Below are 18,831 nucleotides of genomic sequence, written 5' to 3' on the forward strand. Positions count from 1 at the left end.
TTAAAGTATTCAGTGATGTCAGTGTCACCTGAACCTGAAAATAACACTCTGACGCCTATCCCGTCCCGTATTACAGAAGGAACACAGAAAACTAATCGAACAACTTAAATATAATAAAAAGAAAATGACAGAATTAACATATTGCATTTGAAGTTCATTGCAAGAAGGTGAACTGTATAAAATACAATGCAAGCTCAAAATATGTTTATCAATATGTTGAGATAGCGTCCGTTGATTATAATAATGACAGATAAAATCCGTACTGAAACTGAACGACTTGAAAGACAATAAAAAATAACTTGCACAATCACCTGATGTTCCCACATCGGTTTCGTGGTTATTGCACGCCCTCTCGTGGTCTCCTGGAGAATTGAGCAGCGCGGTTTTCTGTTCTTTGCAGAATTTAAACATACTTCTTTAATGCTGTATGAGGAATTGTCACACCCTTCCTAAAGTTACACATAATTCTGTTTTTCACAAAAATCGATGTTCTGCGTATACAAAAGCAGCTTTGGATTTTATTTTTTTTTTCGTGTTCACCGAGTGATTGAGCTGGGCAACCCCACGTCACCGAACGGCCCCAGCCTGAATTCCTTCTGTTAGTTTTGCCAGGCAGTTATTTGATATTCTTATTTTTAGCTGGTAATAAGTTAACGTTAAATCAAAGCGAGAGCGGCTTGACGAACACAGACACGCCCCTTTCTGCTTTTTTACCACGTGCTTTCGCTACGCCTGCAGCAACAGTCACATGATAGATCTTCCGGGTGCTTGCGTTTCGTGCAACAACAAAACGGGAAAACGGGAAAAGAGCGACTGACAAGAAAGATCAAAGACACTCAAACGGTTTAAGAGAGGAACAGTAGACAAAATTAGTAATACTAGATTCAGTTTTGTAATTAGGTGAAGAATATTGTTTAATTTGCTTGGAGTAGTTAGCTAGCTGCAGTGTCGATTGAAACAGGCTATCTCACTTTAGCTAGGTAGCTGCCTTTTGGCTTGGGTAGCTGGATTGGTAGTTATCAGTTTGATAACGTTACGTAGCTAACAAATCCAGCCTTAAACGAACCAGATTTGGTTAGATTGTATCGAGTATATTACTGCGTTGCTTGCGATATCTTAAACTAGACTGTTTCGTTAGCGCAAGCTAGTTAGCTAGATAGCCAGCTACCTTTTGTCATACCGCAAATGTAACTAGCCGCATCGGGTGTGCCTGGGGTAACGTTAGCAATTTAACGTTGCAGATCTGAGAAACTGAAGGCAAATTGTGTTATTGACGAGATAGCCAGCAAGTCAGTAATAAAATAGTAGCATGTTGATACGGTAGCTGGCTCCTCTGTGGCTGCTCTTAGAGTAATTCGTAGTTAGTCTAGCTGGGTAGATAGGGACTGTCTGGTTTTTCAAAGTGGCTTCCAATCTAGCTACCATTTTCAATCAGAACAGTCTGGATATTCGAGTTAGCTTGTTAGCTAATGTCTAGCTTGATATTGTTTAGGATAGATGTTTCGTAGTAAGGTGAACAACTAACTAAATAAACGCTCTTAATAGCTAACTATTTACACTAGGTAACTGTCATACGTGGTCGACCTCTTAACTCTTCGCACACTTGCGATCGCTAAAGTATTAACAGCTAGCTAGGTTTTTATTATCTGCGTCATACGTACAGCTAGCTGGTTAGCTGAAATATCTGGATTATAATTGGAAGGTACAAGTATCAAGACAACAGTTCGATAGGGCCTATAGTTATAGATTGTCCAGCTAAGCAACCAGGCAGCCAGCTGCGTACAATATGTCGCACTACACCAGTTTCCCGGAACCGAACGATGACACCAACCCCTTTCAGGTGAATTTACGCTATTATGTAGTATCCAAGCAATGATGACGAATAGTTGTTTTTATTAACATGGTCACAGTTGATGAATATATAGCAGTCCATTTTTATTCTTCAAAGAACTAGCTAAGGCTTTATCAGTCTAGAAATGCTGTCGACATCAGCAGCAAGCAGTAGTGGATGTATTTAAAATTTTAGAGGTAATTAGCGGAATGTGTGACTTTAATGACAGACCTGTCGGTCGTGTGATCCTACATCTATGTGTGCTCACATTCCCAGATGAGGGCTTTTTACAAGATTGCTATTAGTGTTCGGGTTAGAGACCAATCCGTGTCACTCGTTACTACAGAGTTTTACGCACCTTTAACGGGGCAAGCCCTCAGGACCCACTTTCGCTTCCTACAACTTTACTCTCTGTCTGCTATAGATATCAATATCTATGCCTTACGTATGAGTTTTTTTCTACTTTTACCGTTCTGTGCTCCCATTCTGTCAAAGCGTTTATCTTATCAGTTCTTTTAGAGACCAGGAAAAAGACAGAGGATAGACACAAAAAGTGGTTTTCTTGGAGAGTAATGTTCAGTTGTAATGCATTGGGATGACCGTGTCGTCATTCTCCCTGTCTGTTCTTGTGTACAAGGACCCTGCAGTGACACAGCACAGCAGCAATACAGGGTATGCAACGCTAGACCTGTACAACCCCTTCGACAACAAGACTGGGGTAAGATCGCCTCGTGTATGATCGGGCATGTGAACGCATGCATGTGTAGGTACCTGAGAAAGACTTGGCACTCATATGTGAGTCTGTGTGCATGCAATGGTAATTGGAATCCTGTTACATTCCAGAGGATTGGGCTCAGTGAAGTCACAGGGTGGCTGGAACTACATCAATGAGCCTCTCAGCTTGTGTGTGCAGGGCTTCCCTCTTGGCACTCAGGGAACTTGTACATCAAGTTCACTCGCAATGGATTTGCTCCAGGTGCACCCTCAAGCAAACTGATGTTTTCTTCATTTCATCACGTCACATTCCCTGTGCAGTCACTCATCAAGAGTGACTTAGCTTACAAGCTTTACATGTTGCTAATTTATACAGCTGGATGTTTACGAAAGCAATTTTGGAGTCGAACTGGCAGCCATTGGCTTATGAACCCTGCTCCCAACTTCTACGCCCTGTTGCTGCTGCTCAGACCAGGGAAATTCAACAGAACATGAATTAATTTAAAAATGAAATCAAGTTCCCTGTGAAGCCCATACTACACACAAGCTGCACAGAAGTGTACAGCCATGATGGGGAATACTGGCACCATATGTACTGTCCTCTTACTTGCCATGTATGTAAATTGGTGTCTTCAGCTTTGAAATGCAGGAGAAATGGAACGTGACAAAGTGTAGGGTCTGTCAGCGGAAGACAGTTGTTGAGCTTTACTTCTTTTTGAATCAACAGTCAAATAAACAGGCGTTAAAGAGCTTTTGATTGTTACAGTTGTTTTTCACTCAACTGCACGGCTCCTGTAGATTTTCTCATATGAGCCTATAACTGATAGATACAGAATTACATACATGGATGTTTCACTCTATATACAGCACATGAATGGATAATGAACATACTGCAACGTATTTATATTAGAATAAAGAAAACAGAATTAAAGGAATATTAGTGTCAGGTGCCCGATAAAGTAGTGAACTTCATACCTGGTTCAGTGTGTCAAACATAAGAGTTATAAAGGTAGGCTCAACAAAGGAGAATCTGGTTAGTTTATTGAGATTTTTAAAATTTTTTAAAGGGAGTAATAAAGTTGACTGCAGAAGCTATTTCAAGATGTGTTTTGTCAGCAAAACAAGAGGACATAGGTGGAAATTAGTTGAAAGTACACTTCATGCTGACATTAGGAAGTGTTTTTTTTCCAGAGTTATAAATGCAAACGCAACAGTTTTCCAGGATTTGTTGTGGAGGCAGACAGCATGTAGGGTGTTTTAAGGCTGACAGACAGCATTTAGGGTGTTTAAGACCAGACCTGATAGAGCGCTAGGTAGACTCAGACTGTAAGCGGAATGACGAGCCTAGTTTGGCTGAATGGTTTGTTCTCTCTTAAGAACTTCTTAAGTTCTTATGTTTTTATGAATGGCCAATTGTTTTATTGCTTTTTTTATGTTTCTCTCACTGCTTGTTCTCTGCAGCCCCCACCTCCTTATGAGGCCACCTCCCCCACTGCACCTCCCATGCCCGCGCAGACTCCGCCCACCAGGACCACACCCACAGAGCCTCGGAACTATGGCTCCTACAGCACACAGGTGCTCTCTTCGTTGATAATGGCAGAATTTATGTTGGTGGTAACAGTATGTAATAATTCAGTACTGTTACTATTAGATGCCAGAATATTAAGCAAAATTGTGCTTAGCAGCGGTGGTAGCAGAGTTCATGCTTAAATGGCATGATTGCAAACATGTCGTTGTTACTGTTAGCATTAATATTCCCTTACAGTGACTCAGCCTGCACAGCTGTAATTACTTTTATTTCTTCCATCCCTGCCTCTCCTTTATATTGATTTTTGCTGTCGCCTCTCTTCCTTTCTGCTTTTCCCTTTTCCTCCGTTTCCCTCGTGTCAGCCATCCCCTGTGAGCGCCACCACGGCAGAGCTGCTGAAGAAGCAGGAGGAGCTGGAGAGGAAAGCCAGGGAGTTGGAGAGGAGGGAGAGAGAGCTGGACTCCCACGCCCTGGGGGCTGGAGCTAGTGAGTGACAGGAGCGCGGGTGAATACGGGGAGGGGGAGAGGGAGCTGGACTGTGGTGTGTCTGGAGCCGCTACCAGTCGGTAGAGTTGAAGGTCAGTGCTGTTGTGTTGTGCACGCACAGTGATGCGCGTAGTCATGTTGCCGTTTCCCACTCTCTGCCAGCACGCCAGAACAACTGGCCCCCCCTTCCCTCCTTCTGCCCTGTGGGGCCCTGCTTCTACCAGGACATCAACCTGGAGATCAGCCAAGGGTTCCAGCGCACTGTCACCATCATGTACTACTTCTGGATCTGTGAGTGTCTGCCAGTCATCCGATGAGCCAGCTGATTCCATAAGTACACAAAAGAGCAGAATCTAAATCAACCTTGCCTGCTGACGCAAGGCAAAAGGCACTGCCTAAGCAGATCAAAAGATGAATTTTTCAACCGGTGCAGCAGATCCATTTGCAGTGGACGTCTGGTGCTCCGGTCCAGTGATGGAGTGTACACTGAAACCTCAGGGTGCTGTTTTATTGATAGGAATTCATTGGTGATAAATGACAGACATTATAAGCACCAGCCAGTAACATCACTCACAAAGATGGCAGAGTATAAATGTGGTCTTTGGAGAAGCCTGTAACCCTGCTCTGTCGCCTTCTCTCTCCTTTCCTCAGCACCATGTTAATGTAGTATCCAGTTTGTAGTTTAGACCTCCCATCTGCGCAGTGTTAAATTAATGTAGTATCCAGTTTGTAGTTATGACGTCCCATCTCTCCCTGCACCCTCACCCCCCCCGGCGCTCCCTTCCTCTGTACCGTAGTCTCGACGTGCACCCTGCTGTTTAACTTAATCTCCTGCCTGGCACTGTTCTGCGTGGACCCGGCGAACGGTGTCGGGCTGGGCCTCGCCATCCTGTGGGTGCTCCTCTTCACTCCGTGCTCCTTCGTCTGCTGGTACAGGCCTGTGTACAAAGCTTTCAGGTGCGAACTCTCATGTGTCCCGTGGGTGCGCTCCCATTGCTGATGAATACAGAAATGATCGTAATATTGGCACTCCACTGTGTACTCAGCTCTGTTACTTTCTGAAGGCCTCAATGAGTGTTTTGTTCCGTTTACTACTTGGCTACACTTTTTGGAATTGTGTTACTGTGTACCGTACCTCTCTGAAAGATGAGTGTTCTTTGGCTTGTAGAACATGCCCTCATTTTGTTGTGCTGTAGCTATCATGTTCTATCATTGTATTAACCTGTTAAAACAGTTGTGTTATACTTTGCTTTTTTGTTGTGTGTGTTGTGTGTACTGAAGCAATGGCAGAGCTTTGCATTACACTGTATTCTCCCAAGCTTATTGTGAAGCACTTCTCTCCCCTTCTCTTTTTCTCTGTAGGAGTGACAGTTCCTTCAACTTCTTTGCCTTTTTCTTCATCTTCTTCGTTCAAGTTGTTGTCTATGTCATTATGACAATCGGAATTCCTGGCTGGGGTTTCAGGTACAGCATAAGGGGGACCAAAATGAATTGTTGCATAACACATGTCATTGTCGTGCTGCTGTTACAGATGCAGCTCTGACACCCTTTGGTTCTATTCGTTTCTAGTGGGTGGATTGTGAGTCTGGCTGCCCTGAAGACCAGCGTCCCTGTAGGAGTGATCATGCTCCTCAATGCTGTGCTCTTCACTGGACAGGCTGCTATGGGAGTGGTCATGCTTAAGAAGGTAACCTTATACGTGTGTGTGTGTGTGTGTGATGTGGATAGCAGTGGTAATTTACCGAAATAGGACACAGTGAATTGTTTCTTCCCTTTTCCCCTCAAATGCTAAGTTCATCTCTTCCTTTTCTCCCATTTCTGCCTCACAGGTTCATTCCCTGTACAGGCAGACTGGCGCCAGTTTCCAGAAGGCGCAGGCAGAGTTTGCCACAGGGGTGATGTCCAATCAGGCGGTGCGACAGGCTGCCGCTAGTGCTGCAACTACCGCTGCAACTACCGCTGCACAGGGGGCTTTCACTGCGCCCCGGTAGAATGGGACAGGGGCAAAAGGGGAGGAGCTGGGGTACCAAGATCATGCTGAGAGGGTTGTAGGGGCAGTTATATCCAGTGGCTACCCCAAGTGGGCAGTTCGGTAGGGTAGGGGCTAGTCAACTTGAAAAAGCAAGTTGAGAATTTGGAAAAGTAGAAATCATGGAAATGTAATCATACAAAGAATGGGGTTGATCACATTGCGGGAAGGGGGGGGGGGGGTAGCTGGGGTATATAGTGAAGGCAAGGAAGGCACCTCTATGGCTGTAGATCTTGGATAATTATTGCAAGCGGGAAATACAGGAATCTAAGGACAACACAGGAGGAAAGAGAGGGTGTTAACTATTTGATGAACAGCTGTATCATAGAAAACAAAAGCAGTTTGGAATGGCCTTGGAAAGCTTATTCTTCACCTTGCTATTGAGGGAATTTACCATAAATGGAGATTGGTGGTATGATCTGTGCAGTTACGTCTCATTAAGAATATGTTCAGCAAAATAGTGTTGTTATTCTGGTTATTTGCGATCAAAAAGGGGAAGGGTGGGAATCTGGAAAAGGATCAGAGGTGCTTCTTAACATTTAACTAAAGCGGAATGGTTTAAATATCTGTGGTCTGCATTTACAATATTGTTAGTGAACTAACCAGTTGTTTTGTAATTGTAAACGAGAATGCCTATTTACACAACTCTGTCGAATGCCAAAATGATGAACTAAACAATTGTTACACCCATGTAATTTCTCTTGTATCATTGTTCTGCTGCTGTGCATTGTTGTCATTGTTGCCGTTTTTGTTTTAATAAATTAATTCAAACATTGTTTTCTGTGAACTCATTTCACGTTGCTTCTGTTAGGCAGTGCCTATATTGCAATCTAATAATGCATCACTGAATTCCTGAATTAAAAATTGAAAATTCCAGCAGTTTTCATTCAAGAGATCAAAATCAAAACAATCGCATACCCACTGGTGTGTTCCAGACACAGCTGCCGATGTTTCATTCCTGTTCCGTGTATCCCAGACACCTATTGAAATTCCTTACTGGTTAGAACCAAATACATAACAGTTTATTCTGTTTATTAAAGAAAAAGCCAAGACTGTCAGGTAGTAGAGGAAGCCATTGGGAGGCTGAGGGGGCAATGATACCCAGAGTCACCAGATGCTTTGGCGTACAGTTGCAATAGTGACTGATAATAGGCGAAGCAGCCGTTCGTCACCACCCGGCTGAGGCATCGCAAAATGCAGTAGGAATGTCTGGATATCGCAGTGGCAAGATCCCTTTGAGCACAGCAGTCATTTGTGCAGTTCCGTGCTCTAATATAATGAGTTACAGCATGCATATTATTATTATTATATTTTATTATTAATTTTCATTTTTTATCACTTAACTGCACACGTGAGGATAAATAATGAAGTGCCTCACCAAGTGCCAGGTCGCTAAACATCTGGGGTAACACGAATGGCCGTTATATTTATAGGCCCATACTTTGACTTACCCAAATACTTTGATCGTGTGCAATCATTAATACTGTGACCTCTGCGTTCATGTAAAGCTTTTATTTTTTTGCAAATGCTAGAGGAAATGCGCCACCCAGACCCTGAATCGGAAACACTGATTAGTGGAACTGTGTCACGCCGACGTAGCTTAAGTTAGAAATTCTCTGTGTTAGTATGTGGTGGGTCTTTTGATTTCAGCCAAGTAGCAACCCCCCCACTCCCCCCGCAGTTTCACTCGTCCCATATCAACAGGGAATCTCCAAAAATAGAGGGGGCGGAATCAGGCTAGCTTGTTGTAGTCGTGCTGCATGGAGCACTGCCCGGCGTACGAGCACCGCCTTCTTCCTCAGTAGGAGGGCCGACGTCAGTGTTTGTGTGGGGAAGATGGCGGAGGCTGCGGCGGTCCCACAGCATCGCTTCTTCTGTCACTGTTGTAAAGGTGAAGTCAATCCCAAACTCCCGGTGAGTGCCCTTTTGTATTTCTTGTCCCATACGTCTGGCAGGCTTTTGTTGTTCTCCGGACCGTCGCTGCCGAATCGAGGCCCAGGGCAGATCTAGACACTCGTGTGTGTTTGCAGGCCTTCTTCGTGAAAAGGTGAAATGAGTGTTTGGGGGTTGTGTGTTGTTTGTAATCAGGAAAATGACATGAACCCCTGGTTCAACATAACACACAATATACGAGTCGAGTGTTAGCTGAACACAAATGTTATTGATTTCTGTTGTTCAAGCCTGTGTAGAAACCCGGAATGCAGTTCTGCTGTTCCCAGTAGCTAACGTTACTTTACAGTGTTGTGTCGGTGTACTTTGCTAGCTTAGACAGCTAGGTCAACCTGGAAGTAATGCAGCGTTCAGGTTCTGTGTGCATTTGGGAACTTACGAGGAAGAGCCTGATCAGTCTCTGTCGTCACTCCGCCTGTGGAAATTTCGAGTTTCTGTGGAGGAGCTGACACAACGGTTTCGACGTTGATGTGAAAGCACACATTCTTGACGTAAAAAATAGATCTCTGACACGACTAGCTAGCTGGCTACACTACCCAGCACAATGCATATATGGTCATGGTGTCCGAATGCGACTTTCACCAAGTGTCAAAGCTAGATAGGTAATGTGTTTGTCTTCAGCAGATGCGTCAGTAAGTCACTGCGTGTGTAAGGAACGTGTACGTCTGTTTTGTGTCTGTTGGTTTTCTTGCTTGTCTGCAGCTAAATCCGTCAGTGTGCCCGGAAACCACTGGGTCAAGTTTAAATAAAGGTGTTGTGAGTGACTGCGTGTATATTACGTCTGTTTCGAAGTGTTTATATTTTGAATCACCCATTACCTCCGTAAACCCTAAAAACAGTATGTCAGTGAACAACATATTTGTAATTATTATCATCACACACTCCAAAAGAACACCCATTACAGCCATGATCACAGGATGCTATATCAGAAATATTGCACATAGTGTATGATACACAGCTATGTGCTGTTGTGGTATTGTCATATTTCAAAGCACTGACTACATACTGCATTCCAGTAATGTCATGCTACTGCCAAGTGTACTATGATACGTGCTAAATGGCACAGTGACTGTCATAGTACATCCCATGAGGGCACCATGGTGTACTGTTGTGTACGGTGCCCGTACAATTAAAATTCATGCTGACATGAGCCACAGTATGTCCTATAGTACTACCCCGGTACACAGTGGAGTACTATAGCTATATAGAATATTATGAAGAATTGGGTAAACATACGCTGTCTGCTTGTTACATCTGCTCCTGCATGGACATTGTGCAGCAAGCATCTTACTGTAGCCCCATCTCTATAAATAAAACCACAAAGGTGTGTTAGGATATTTCAGAGAGCAGAGAAATAAATGTCTTGAAACAGACCTCTTTGCCCCTTAATGAAGACACACCATCCCATTGTAACTCTGAGGTAATGTTCAGACACCGTGGTCTGCTCAAGATTGCGGTTGCTGGGCAAAAGTTGGCCATGGAACTGCTGAACGTACAGAGCACAACTTCTGAATAAATAATAGTGATGCAAGATGGGGCGAACAGTTTCAAGCTGTTATTTTTGGAGCGTTGTCCTTCTCATTGTCTCCCTTTTTGGGAGACTCCCTCTCAGAATCTTTGGTTGAATCTTCACTGGGGTAGAGCACCCTGACACACTGTCTTTTGAAAAGGGGTTGAGAATCCCATCTCTGTCTTGTCTCCCTCAGCCACATTGACCTGTGGGCTGGAGGCTCCAGTGGTCTGTTTGAGGAACAAACTGCATCTCCTTATGCTGTCATGAGATGCAGTTAAGTGTGGTAAAACCATGGCCTCACAGCAGTGTGTGAAGGAAAAAAACTGTCTCAGCGATGTGCACATACAGGTGTTGATTTAAATATCAGAGGGTGAGTCAGGTCATTACTATTGATGGACATTTTGGGGGCTTGTTAAATCATAGTAAGCATAATGCTTCTGTCTAGAATGCAGTGTCAGTATGTGACATGACAGCTGAGCTTAAAGGGATTTGCACAGTCATGAATGTCATATTGGAGACTCTTATAAATGTAAATTTAAGTGTGTTGTTTCAGCTCCTTAAGGAGTTCAGTCAGAACCATCTGCTTATGATTGGTAATATGCTTTTCATTTCAGAGACTGAAACGTGTGTTATTCTAGGAACATTTTTAGGAAACCTTCATGTGGTTGCAGTCTGTAAAAAAAATGATGCTAAGCACAGCTCAGGAAGAAATTTGTCCATGTTCATGGTTGGTAAACGAGGCCCCCGGGGACTTACTGGCAGCTTGCTAGCCAGGAGGAAAAACGGTCCATCCTGACTGATTTTAATGTGATACTCTGTCACTTGTGGTAACATTAGTTCTCTTGTCCAGTGCTCATTTAGTTGTAGTTACCAAGTAGATGCATGGAAAAGACCTCATTATTAACAAAACGAAAATGAAAGTTTTGTTTCATTCTCCCTCAGCAAAGTCAAGTCAACTTCTGCCCGCAGGTGTTTAATGTTTACTTGAAAAATCGTTTCTGTTTTACATGAGATCATATTTCATCCTACACTGGTTCCATAAATGAGTATACTTTTGCCAAATGTAGTGTAACCACACTCTACACTGAGTACTAGGCAGCCAAGGGTACCTGAAGTGACCCGCTTTCAGCTGAATCTCACTTGCAGCTGGCAGCAAAGGAGAGCTGGCTTCGTGCAGCTATAGTTAAATGTGGATGATGGAAACAAGCTACTAGTCTTTCTATTTTGGTTGAAAAACACGTAGTTTATATGTGCTTGCAGCTCAAACCACCAGGCGCACTGAAACCTTAGTTTTCATGACTCATGATTTTAACTGGTGGGTAATTATTTGATATAATTTCAGGAATATATATGTCCCAGATGTGAGTCAGGCTTCATAGAGGAAGTGACAGAGGATTCCAGGTGAGATTTTTTTTTTCCTGGTGAATACTGTTCAGAATTATTCACTACCATTTTGTTTTTGAGCTCTTCACGTCTCTCTGGTACAACCTTTAGATTTTTAAGGCGTTCATCATCTTTGTTATTGTTCTGATTTAAAAAGTGATTATGATGAAAATTAGTATTGTTTCTTTATTATATAATTAAGATTGTATATGTTAACTTTTCCATTTCTGTTTTATTTTGTGGGCTTTCTGTACAGTCTCCTGGATGGTGGTGCCACTGGGATTAATGATGACGTAGCCACGCAGTTTGCAGAGGTACTATGCTCCTCCTATCCATCCTTACTTTTGCCTCATTTTCTCTCTCTTTCAGTCCCTTGTCCCTGTCCCATTTTCAAACCTTTACTTCTAAGCTAAATCTTACTTTATTCCCTCTCTCTTCCTCCATTGACATCTTTCTTGTATTTTGCGCTCCCAGTCTGTCCCCCTGACTCACGTTTTTTTTGTCTAGCTGGTGTCTGGTACGTATGTCCACTTGCCCTGAGCACGGACATGTCCCTGATTTATTGACTGTGAATTTGTCCCCTCATTACCCCTTAGTCATCCTCATAAATCTGCTATTGTGAGAAAGTCTCCCACCTCACATTAGGGACAGTGTAAATACAGATGCCATGCATAACGTGAAGTGTGAGAGGGCAGGAACCACTGTGGGAAGTGATATTTTACACGTAGGAGCATCAAGAGATTTCTGCTGTGTTTTGTATGTGAAATGAGGGTAGATGGCTAAGAGTTAATGTTTGTAGTGACTCAGGCCTAAGTATCATTGTGGTTATTTCTGTAGGGAACTCCAAAAAGCACCTGACTTTCCGTGCTGTGTTGGTATGCAGTAAACCCTGCCAGCCTATAACTCTGTAGATGGCATACCTGCCATTTCAATAGCAGTCTGACTAGTTTGAGGAAACAGCCTCGCATACATCAGAAGGAAGTACATGGAAGCTGTGAAGCCTGCCTGTTCATTGAATGGAAGGAAATGTGGTGTGGAGTGGATGAATGAGGCCGTGTATGTGTAGAGAGTGTTTAAGCCTGAAGAGTGTCACAGATTAGACATTGAAGGAAGGGACAGTATCAGCCAGGTAGCTAGATTTGTCAAGGCTACCTGGGGTATCTGAGTTGAGGTTGCCCTAAGAAGGTGGCTATATAGTTTTACATTTGTATCTTAATTTTGAAGAAGTCTTTAAGTCTTTTAAGGCTCTGTATTAAGACATACATGTACTTCTATCACTTAAAATGTTCAAACTCATGTTATGAAATTGTTTAAAATGTTTATTAAAATGTTCATCAAAAGTTCATTGTTTTGTGCGGAAAAGAGTAGCCTTAAGTAGCCAGTTTAGTCAGGCTGCTTCTTAGGCCAAGCAGACATGGTCTAGATCCTTATTTTCAAGATCTGAAGATCCTCCTTTTGGTCATATTGAAAGTCTCTCTCTTGCTAAACTGTGAAATTCCCGGTATGTTGAAATTATCCACAGGATGGGAATTTTCAGGCTAGCAGCATTTCAGTCAGGCTGCTCAAAACGCCAGAATTTCATTGTGAATCGGAGCAATGCTTCCGTTCCAAATGTTGCTGTCGGGTCCTGTGAGATGTATGAAATGCTGTTACAGATGATTAATATGAGAGTGCTGTTGAGTGAGACCCTGTCCCACTTTCTCCTTCTCAGCTCTGGCACCTGCTGTTTGTGGAGCGCTCGCCGCCTTTCACGGTAGACTCCGACAGCTCCGACTCCGACCCCCGCATCTCGGGGGGCGGGGGCGGCATGGCTGGGGGTTCCCTCTGGGGAGGGCCAGGAGGGGGTGCTCTGGGGTCCGCTCTCGGAGGGTCGGAGCACTGGGGGCCAGGCCGCCCCCCTCGCGTGCATAGTCAGAGGAGATACCGGTCCCGGGGAAGCAGCAGACCTGACCGGTCCCCAGCAGTGGAGGGGTGGGTGGAGTCCTCTGTCTCTTAGCTCAGTCGGTCACTCTTTTTTTCCTTGCCCTCCACACCAGTGCGGGATTTTAGCTGGGTTAAAATAATACAGTTGCAATCCATTATAGTCAGTAGTGTCTTCTATGACTTGCCCCTTCTGTGCAATCACCCAGCTTGGTTCAATGTCTGGACCTTCCTACCCAGCCAACAATATTACTTCAGTAATGTTTTAATATAGCAAAAACCTGTAGCCATGAAAAGTACCTGAAGTATACACCTAGGTGTCTAAATGAATAATCAGTGTGGATAAGGGCGTATAAGAAGCTATTTTATGTAGTAGTAACACTTTCCACGTAACCCACACCACTTCATTGTTCATAGTCATAGAGCAATCAGTTGGTTAAATGAAACAGTTCATCTGAAAGGAACGGGCAGAAGACAAAGTTTGAGATTTTAACTTTAATATTTTAACACTTGATTATCAGCGCACATTTATCCCAATTGCAGACATGCCATTTCTCATCATGGTCACTAAATCCACATATTATAAAGATCAATGAATATGTGCAGAGTTGGGAAAAAAAGAATCTCACTTGAAGAAGAGTAATACTTATTTATGTGTTTATTTGAAATACTTGAAATGCTGAAAATGTTCTGTGAGTGGCAAGGGCAGGTATTACATTTAATGAAATTGCATTCCCCCTCTCTCTGACTGTCTTCGTGGTGCTGTCTGCATTTGACATTGCCGTCCAACTGTCCCTTCTGTCCCCTCAGGATTGTACAGCAGTTTTTGGCTGGCCTATTTGCTAACTCTGGAGGACCTGGCTCTCCTCCGCTTTCGTGGTATTATTATTATTGTTATCATTATAGTTTTATTTTCATTATTCACTTTAATCGTTACTGATGCGGTTGTCACTCTGATTGGTGGTTTCTTGTCCGGTCAGGACGGGCATGCTGCACTCAAATCCAGGGGACTACGCCTGGGGTCAGGGGGGGCTGGACGCAGTCATCACGCAGGTCCGTCACGTCACCGCGCACCAGAGCGCTGACCCAGTCAGGAAGTGACATCACAGCACGCTCCTTTCATATTCGGTCCTGGTCTGTCTCTTAATCCATGTCACCCTCTCTCTTTACTCTACCTTGTTCTTCTCTTTTCTGCCCCTCCCTCCCCCCAGTTGTTGGGTCAGTTTGAGAACACGGGCCCACCCCCAGCAGAAAAAGAGAAGATCTCCTCTCTCCCCACAGTCATAGTGTCTCAGGAACAAGCCGGTAAGTTCTCCCAGCCTTCGCTGCTACTCTGCGCACCCAGAGACAGCCATTTGTGCTGCGCTGTGTTTTTCTCTGTAAATCCTGTTGTCTCACGATCCATTTAGTTTAATGGGTCTTGTTTCCTTCAACTGGAATTCACACACTTTTCCACAGAGCAATTCAGTGTAATAGAAGAAATGACCACACACTGGGGTTGAACTTTATAGAGGAAATGCTAGTCTATCCCAGAATGTAATTCAGCAGCTCACTGAAAGGCTAAACCTAACGCCTGCGTGTGCTCCCTGCTTGGTACTTCTTTGTAAATACAGTTCAAGAACAGCTGCCCCTCTCCTTTTCTTCTTCTTTCCTCCTCTTTCTTCCACTCTCCTCTTGGTCCCTTAGATTCCAACATGGAGTGCCCGGTGTGTAAGGAGGACTACATGGTGGGGGAGCCCGTTCGGCAGCTGCCCTGCAATCACTTTTTCCATAGCGACTGCATAGTGCCCTGGCTAGAGCTGGTGAGAGAGCCGTGGAGTGCGAGCGGAGGGATGGGGGGCTGATGAATGATGAATGAGGGAGGGAGGATGAGAGAGGGGCCAGAGAATGAGGGAGGCAAGGAGGGATGGGGGGGGCGAAGAGGGACTGATTGAGGTGGGCAGGGAGTGAAGCAGAGTCAGATGAGGACACTCGAGGAACAGTGTGTTTTCAGATGAGAGGCGGTGCAAGAGGTAAGGAGTTGATGTCATAGGAGGGGAGGAGCTTGTGAGTGAGAGGCGGGGCTGGAGGAAGAATGTGAATACATGATACAAAAAGGCTGATTCCTGCGAAGCTGTCTGACCTTAGTTTTCTATGAGCACTTTAAGGTGTTACTTTTTGGTGCTTATAAAGTAGTAATAAAACAGTTGTACAATGGCAAAAAGTAACCCTTTCCTTAATCTATCTTTTGAAGTTAAGGCAGTGAGACCCTGAATAGGGGGAGAGAGGGTAAGATGATAAGACATACTATACAGACAAAGTCTCATCCTGTTGCTGTGGTCTCTGTCTGTAGCACGACACGTGTCCCGTGTGCAGAAAGAGTCTGAGCGGAGAAGACAGCAGCACCCAGACCCCTGCAGAGCCCTCGTCCCTCAGCACTGACACTCGCACACAGGAGAGATGGTCCTTCTGAGAGAGGCCGCGCCCCCCTCACCCCTCCACGGTTCCCCTGTCTGCCTCGCCCTTCAGGCAGCAGTGAGAGAGAGAGACACGCCCCCGCTCACTCCTCCCTCCCTCTCCCCTATACCTCCTGGCTCACAGAAGACACGCCCCCCCATTCACGCCCACTCCTGGCTGCTCTCCTGCCCCCCTCAGAGACCTACAGTGCTTAATCTCCGCTTGGTCCTACTCTCCTCTGGCGGCGGGGGGGTGGGGGGCTCGCTCTGGCTTGAAAGATTGGCACGTATTACCCTTCCTGTCTGAAATCCATCCTTCAAATAGACTCTGGAGGCTCTGGTAGGACATTACTCCCAACGCCCTCAAAAACACTCACAGCAGTAACACCACACCCACAGAGTAAGAACTGGCTTGTCAGCTGATTTCCCCCCTCCCCCCCCCCCCTCCCTCCCTCTTTGGCTGTTGAAAACACAACAGCGGGCTGTGATGAATGTACACAATGTTACGCCATCGCTCTACCTCCCTTAGAGCCGTGCTCCTCTCTCCCCTCCCTCTCTCTCCTTCTTCATCTCTCTGGGTCCCCCTCTCCAGCTTTCACACACTGCAATCATGCTGTCCTTTCGTCTTTTTGCCCTTGGATCTCTTTAAAACCACGGAGCCATACTTCCCCACATACCTCTCTTGTCTTTACACTGGTCTCAACCTTCCTGTATTGCCCTCTTGCTGGTGTATATATTATACATCAGCAGGTCCTCTGCGGTTTATTTCTTTGGTGAACAGTTTTCTCTTGTTTCATCTCAATCACTCTATTTTTTTAATGTAAATAATTTTAGTCCAACAACTTCTGGTTAATACAAGGCATATTGATAATAGAAAGGATGGATCCTTAAAATATTAAAGTGTATGTGTATATATGTGTATGTATATATGTATTTATATATGTACATGTATTTATACATGCATATATGTCTGTATATATGTATATATACATATGCATATATATGTATGACAATGATTTAAATCATAAAATTAAAAATGAATAAAAACAGTAAGACATTGATAATGCTGTGAACAGATTCATTCTGAGCAAAATAAAAATGGGAATTGTTATATATAATTTATGGTGTCTATGTAAAAAAAAAAAAAAAAAAGTAAGAATTTTATCACAGGTTGAAGGTATTGTTGTTCTGGAGATGTGAATAAAGTGCATGTAAATACGGACATGGGCAGGACTCTTCCCATAGTCATTCCTGAACACTCAGAAGGATTTCAACTCCTACAACCATACTTCTGTGGCCTTTTTCGGTCTCAGCCACAGAAATGACCTAACCATTGGCTATAGCTTTTAGCCTTCTGGGCAAAGGTCAAGGGACGTTACTCCATTGTCAGGGAGGAGGATCTACTGAGGAAGGTGAAATATTGCAGTTTGGTCACACCTCTTTCAGGAATTGACTAGAGGTTTCTGGTGTATTTTTTGATGAAGAAAAATCCTGTCTTCTGTTGCAAGACTGGAGCATATGGGAACAGAAATGGGCAGATGTTGTGTACATCCAACATCAGAGTTTGACACATCCTGGTGGTAGAGAGTCATTGCCACAGTACAGAAGTACTATGCTGACAAAAGTTGTCAAAAGGATCGTTCTTCTACACATGGAACTGTCTTGGAGCACATGGAGGAAGAAGCAGTGGTACAGGTTTTATTCAGTGTGGAATGGGTTCAGACATGGGGATTATGGGTTTAAACCCCAGCTTGTATGTCTGGTATTGTTTGGCCAGTAGTCATTGAATATACATTCACACATGATTGGGTGTCAGTCTTAAAAGTAGTGGGTCATATAGTATTCCAGCAGACACAGCTGTGTCATGTTCTGAAGGAAACTCAGACAAGTCACCTGTACAAAGCATCTGTAAAAAAGTGTGCTAAAGAAAGTGTTCACATGTTTGCAGTAGTGCAACTCCCCTTTTAAAAATCAACTGCAAAACAATCAAATCATGCTGGATGTGTATGATTTTGGATCACAGTACTGAGGAATGCACTATACTCCAAAATTGTACTTTAGTAAAAGTAATGCTTTCAAGGAACTGTGCACTACTGGAATAATTAAAGGAGAAGCATCAAGTAAATAATACATAAAGTACAGAGGTAAAATTATAAAAAATTGACATTGCTTGTATCCCACTACTGTTCTGAAGTTTCTGTGCATGCTTTGCCCCAATTCTGTTTGCATACATTCATGAAGGCGGTGTATCTGGGTCACCTGGAAAGATGTTGAGTACATTTTTTTGGCGAGTAACTTGATTTGAAAAATCTTAGTAGTACTATATTTATATTACTACATGTGGCAGAAGCCCTTGTCAGGGAGTGTTGCAGAGCATGAATAGGAAGCATTCTGCAGATATTGAGCACAGGTGCTGCATGCAATCCAATTGGTAAAAAACGAAAAATGTAACCATTACAACTTTCTAAATTAAACACTGGATTGGATTAAGACTACGTGAAATATAATGGAGGAAATGGACACATCGTGACCATACTCTTCCAGCACAGTTCCTCTGATGAAACTGGTTTCTGTGGATCAGGGCAACCATAAAGGAGCAAACGACCAGCAGCTGAGCGGTCACTCAAAAGATAATGTGTAAAGAAAATGTCTCTGGAAAACCTGATGAAACTACAATAATAACCTCTTGAAACCATGTATTTTCAGGGGCAGACACAACCAGAGCTACCATTCATTTCAAATGTGTCAGAACATTTAATGCAGACAGGGATTGTTAAATTTCAATGGGTACCTTGATATCTCAAAACACATATCAGATGGTATTACAGTTTGTCACACATCTACATTTTTCAAGCCTTTATTCAAGGTAATATTTTTTTTATAAATTGTGGTGCTGACAGCCTTTACCAATTGGAATTAATCACATACAGTGTCTTCAGGAGTAAGGCATCAGAGAACTTAAAATGTCAACTTCAACAGCTGATACAGCCATTTAAAAGAAGTAATATTTATCATTCCATGACTAGCCTACTTGGTGCAAGC

The 18,831-nt window shown here is 43.7% G+C and overlaps 2 protein-coding genes across 2 annotated transcripts; both read left to right on the top strand.

Annotated features, from left to right (window-relative positions):
* The first annotated feature begins 801 nt into the window (after positions 1 to 801).
* Positions 802 to 7,300, top strand: scamp3 (secretory carrier membrane protein 3). The gene is made up of 9 exons (XM_036516271.1): positions 802 to 1,840; positions 2,469 to 2,549; positions 4,007 to 4,120; positions 4,436 to 4,559; positions 4,722 to 4,850; positions 5,357 to 5,516; positions 5,922 to 6,023; positions 6,129 to 6,246; positions 6,389 to 7,300. Exons 1-9 carry the CDS (start codon positions 1,787 to 1,789, stop codon positions 6,548 to 6,550), a joined length of 1,044 nt encoding a protein of 347 aa, XP_036372164.1. The 5' UTR covers positions 802 to 1,786; the 3' UTR covers positions 6,551 to 7,300.
* A 1,100-nt stretch (positions 7,301 to 8,400) lies between these two features.
* si:ch211-81a5.1 (E3 ubiquitin-protein ligase RNF115) lies at positions 8,401 to 16,644 on the top strand. Its single transcript, XM_036515698.1, has 9 exons — positions 8,401 to 8,502; positions 11,394 to 11,452; positions 11,691 to 11,748; positions 13,146 to 13,405; positions 14,165 to 14,233; positions 14,335 to 14,407; positions 14,566 to 14,659; positions 15,041 to 15,156; positions 15,687 to 16,644. The coding sequence occupies exons 1-9, from the start codon at positions 8,425 to 8,427 to the stop codon at positions 15,804 to 15,806; spliced, it is 927 nt and encodes a 308-aa protein (XP_036371591.1). The 5' UTR covers positions 8,401 to 8,424; the 3' UTR covers positions 15,807 to 16,644.
* Positions 16,645 to 18,831: the final 2,187 nt, after the last annotated feature.

The sequence above is a fragment of the Megalops cyprinoides genome, chromosome 21 (genome assembly GCF_013368585.1).
Source record: "Megalops cyprinoides isolate fMegCyp1 chromosome 21, fMegCyp1.pri, whole genome shotgun sequence".
Classification (NCBI taxonomy): domain Eukaryota; kingdom Metazoa; phylum Chordata; class Actinopteri; order Elopiformes; family Megalopidae; genus Megalops; species Megalops cyprinoides.

Bases quoted from the DNA above. Each gene is read 5' to 3' on its own strand.
- scamp3 (XM_036516271.1), top strand. From the start codon at position 1,787: ATGTCGCACTACACCAGTTTCCCGGAACCGAACGATGACACCAACCCC. The intron at 1,841-2,468 runs GTGAATTTACGC...CTTGTGTACAAG, and splicing joins ATGACACCAACCCCTTTCAG to GACCCTGCAGTGACACAGCA. The intron at 5,517-5,921 runs GTGCGAACTCTC...TTTTCTCTGTAG, and splicing joins CCTGTGTACAAAGCTTTCAG to GAGTGACAGTTCCTTCAACT.
- si:ch211-81a5.1 (XM_036515698.1), top strand. From the start codon at position 8,425: ATGGCGGAGGCTGCGGCGGTCCCACAGCATCGCTTCTTCTGTCACTGT. The intron at 11,453-11,690 runs GTGAGATTTTTT...CTTTCTGTACAG, and splicing joins GAAGTGACAGAGGATTCCAG to TCTCCTGGATGGTGGTGCCA. The intron at 14,660-15,040 runs GTAAGTTCTCCC...TTGGTCCCTTAG, and splicing joins AGTGTCTCAGGAACAAGCCG to ATTCCAACATGGAGTGCCCG.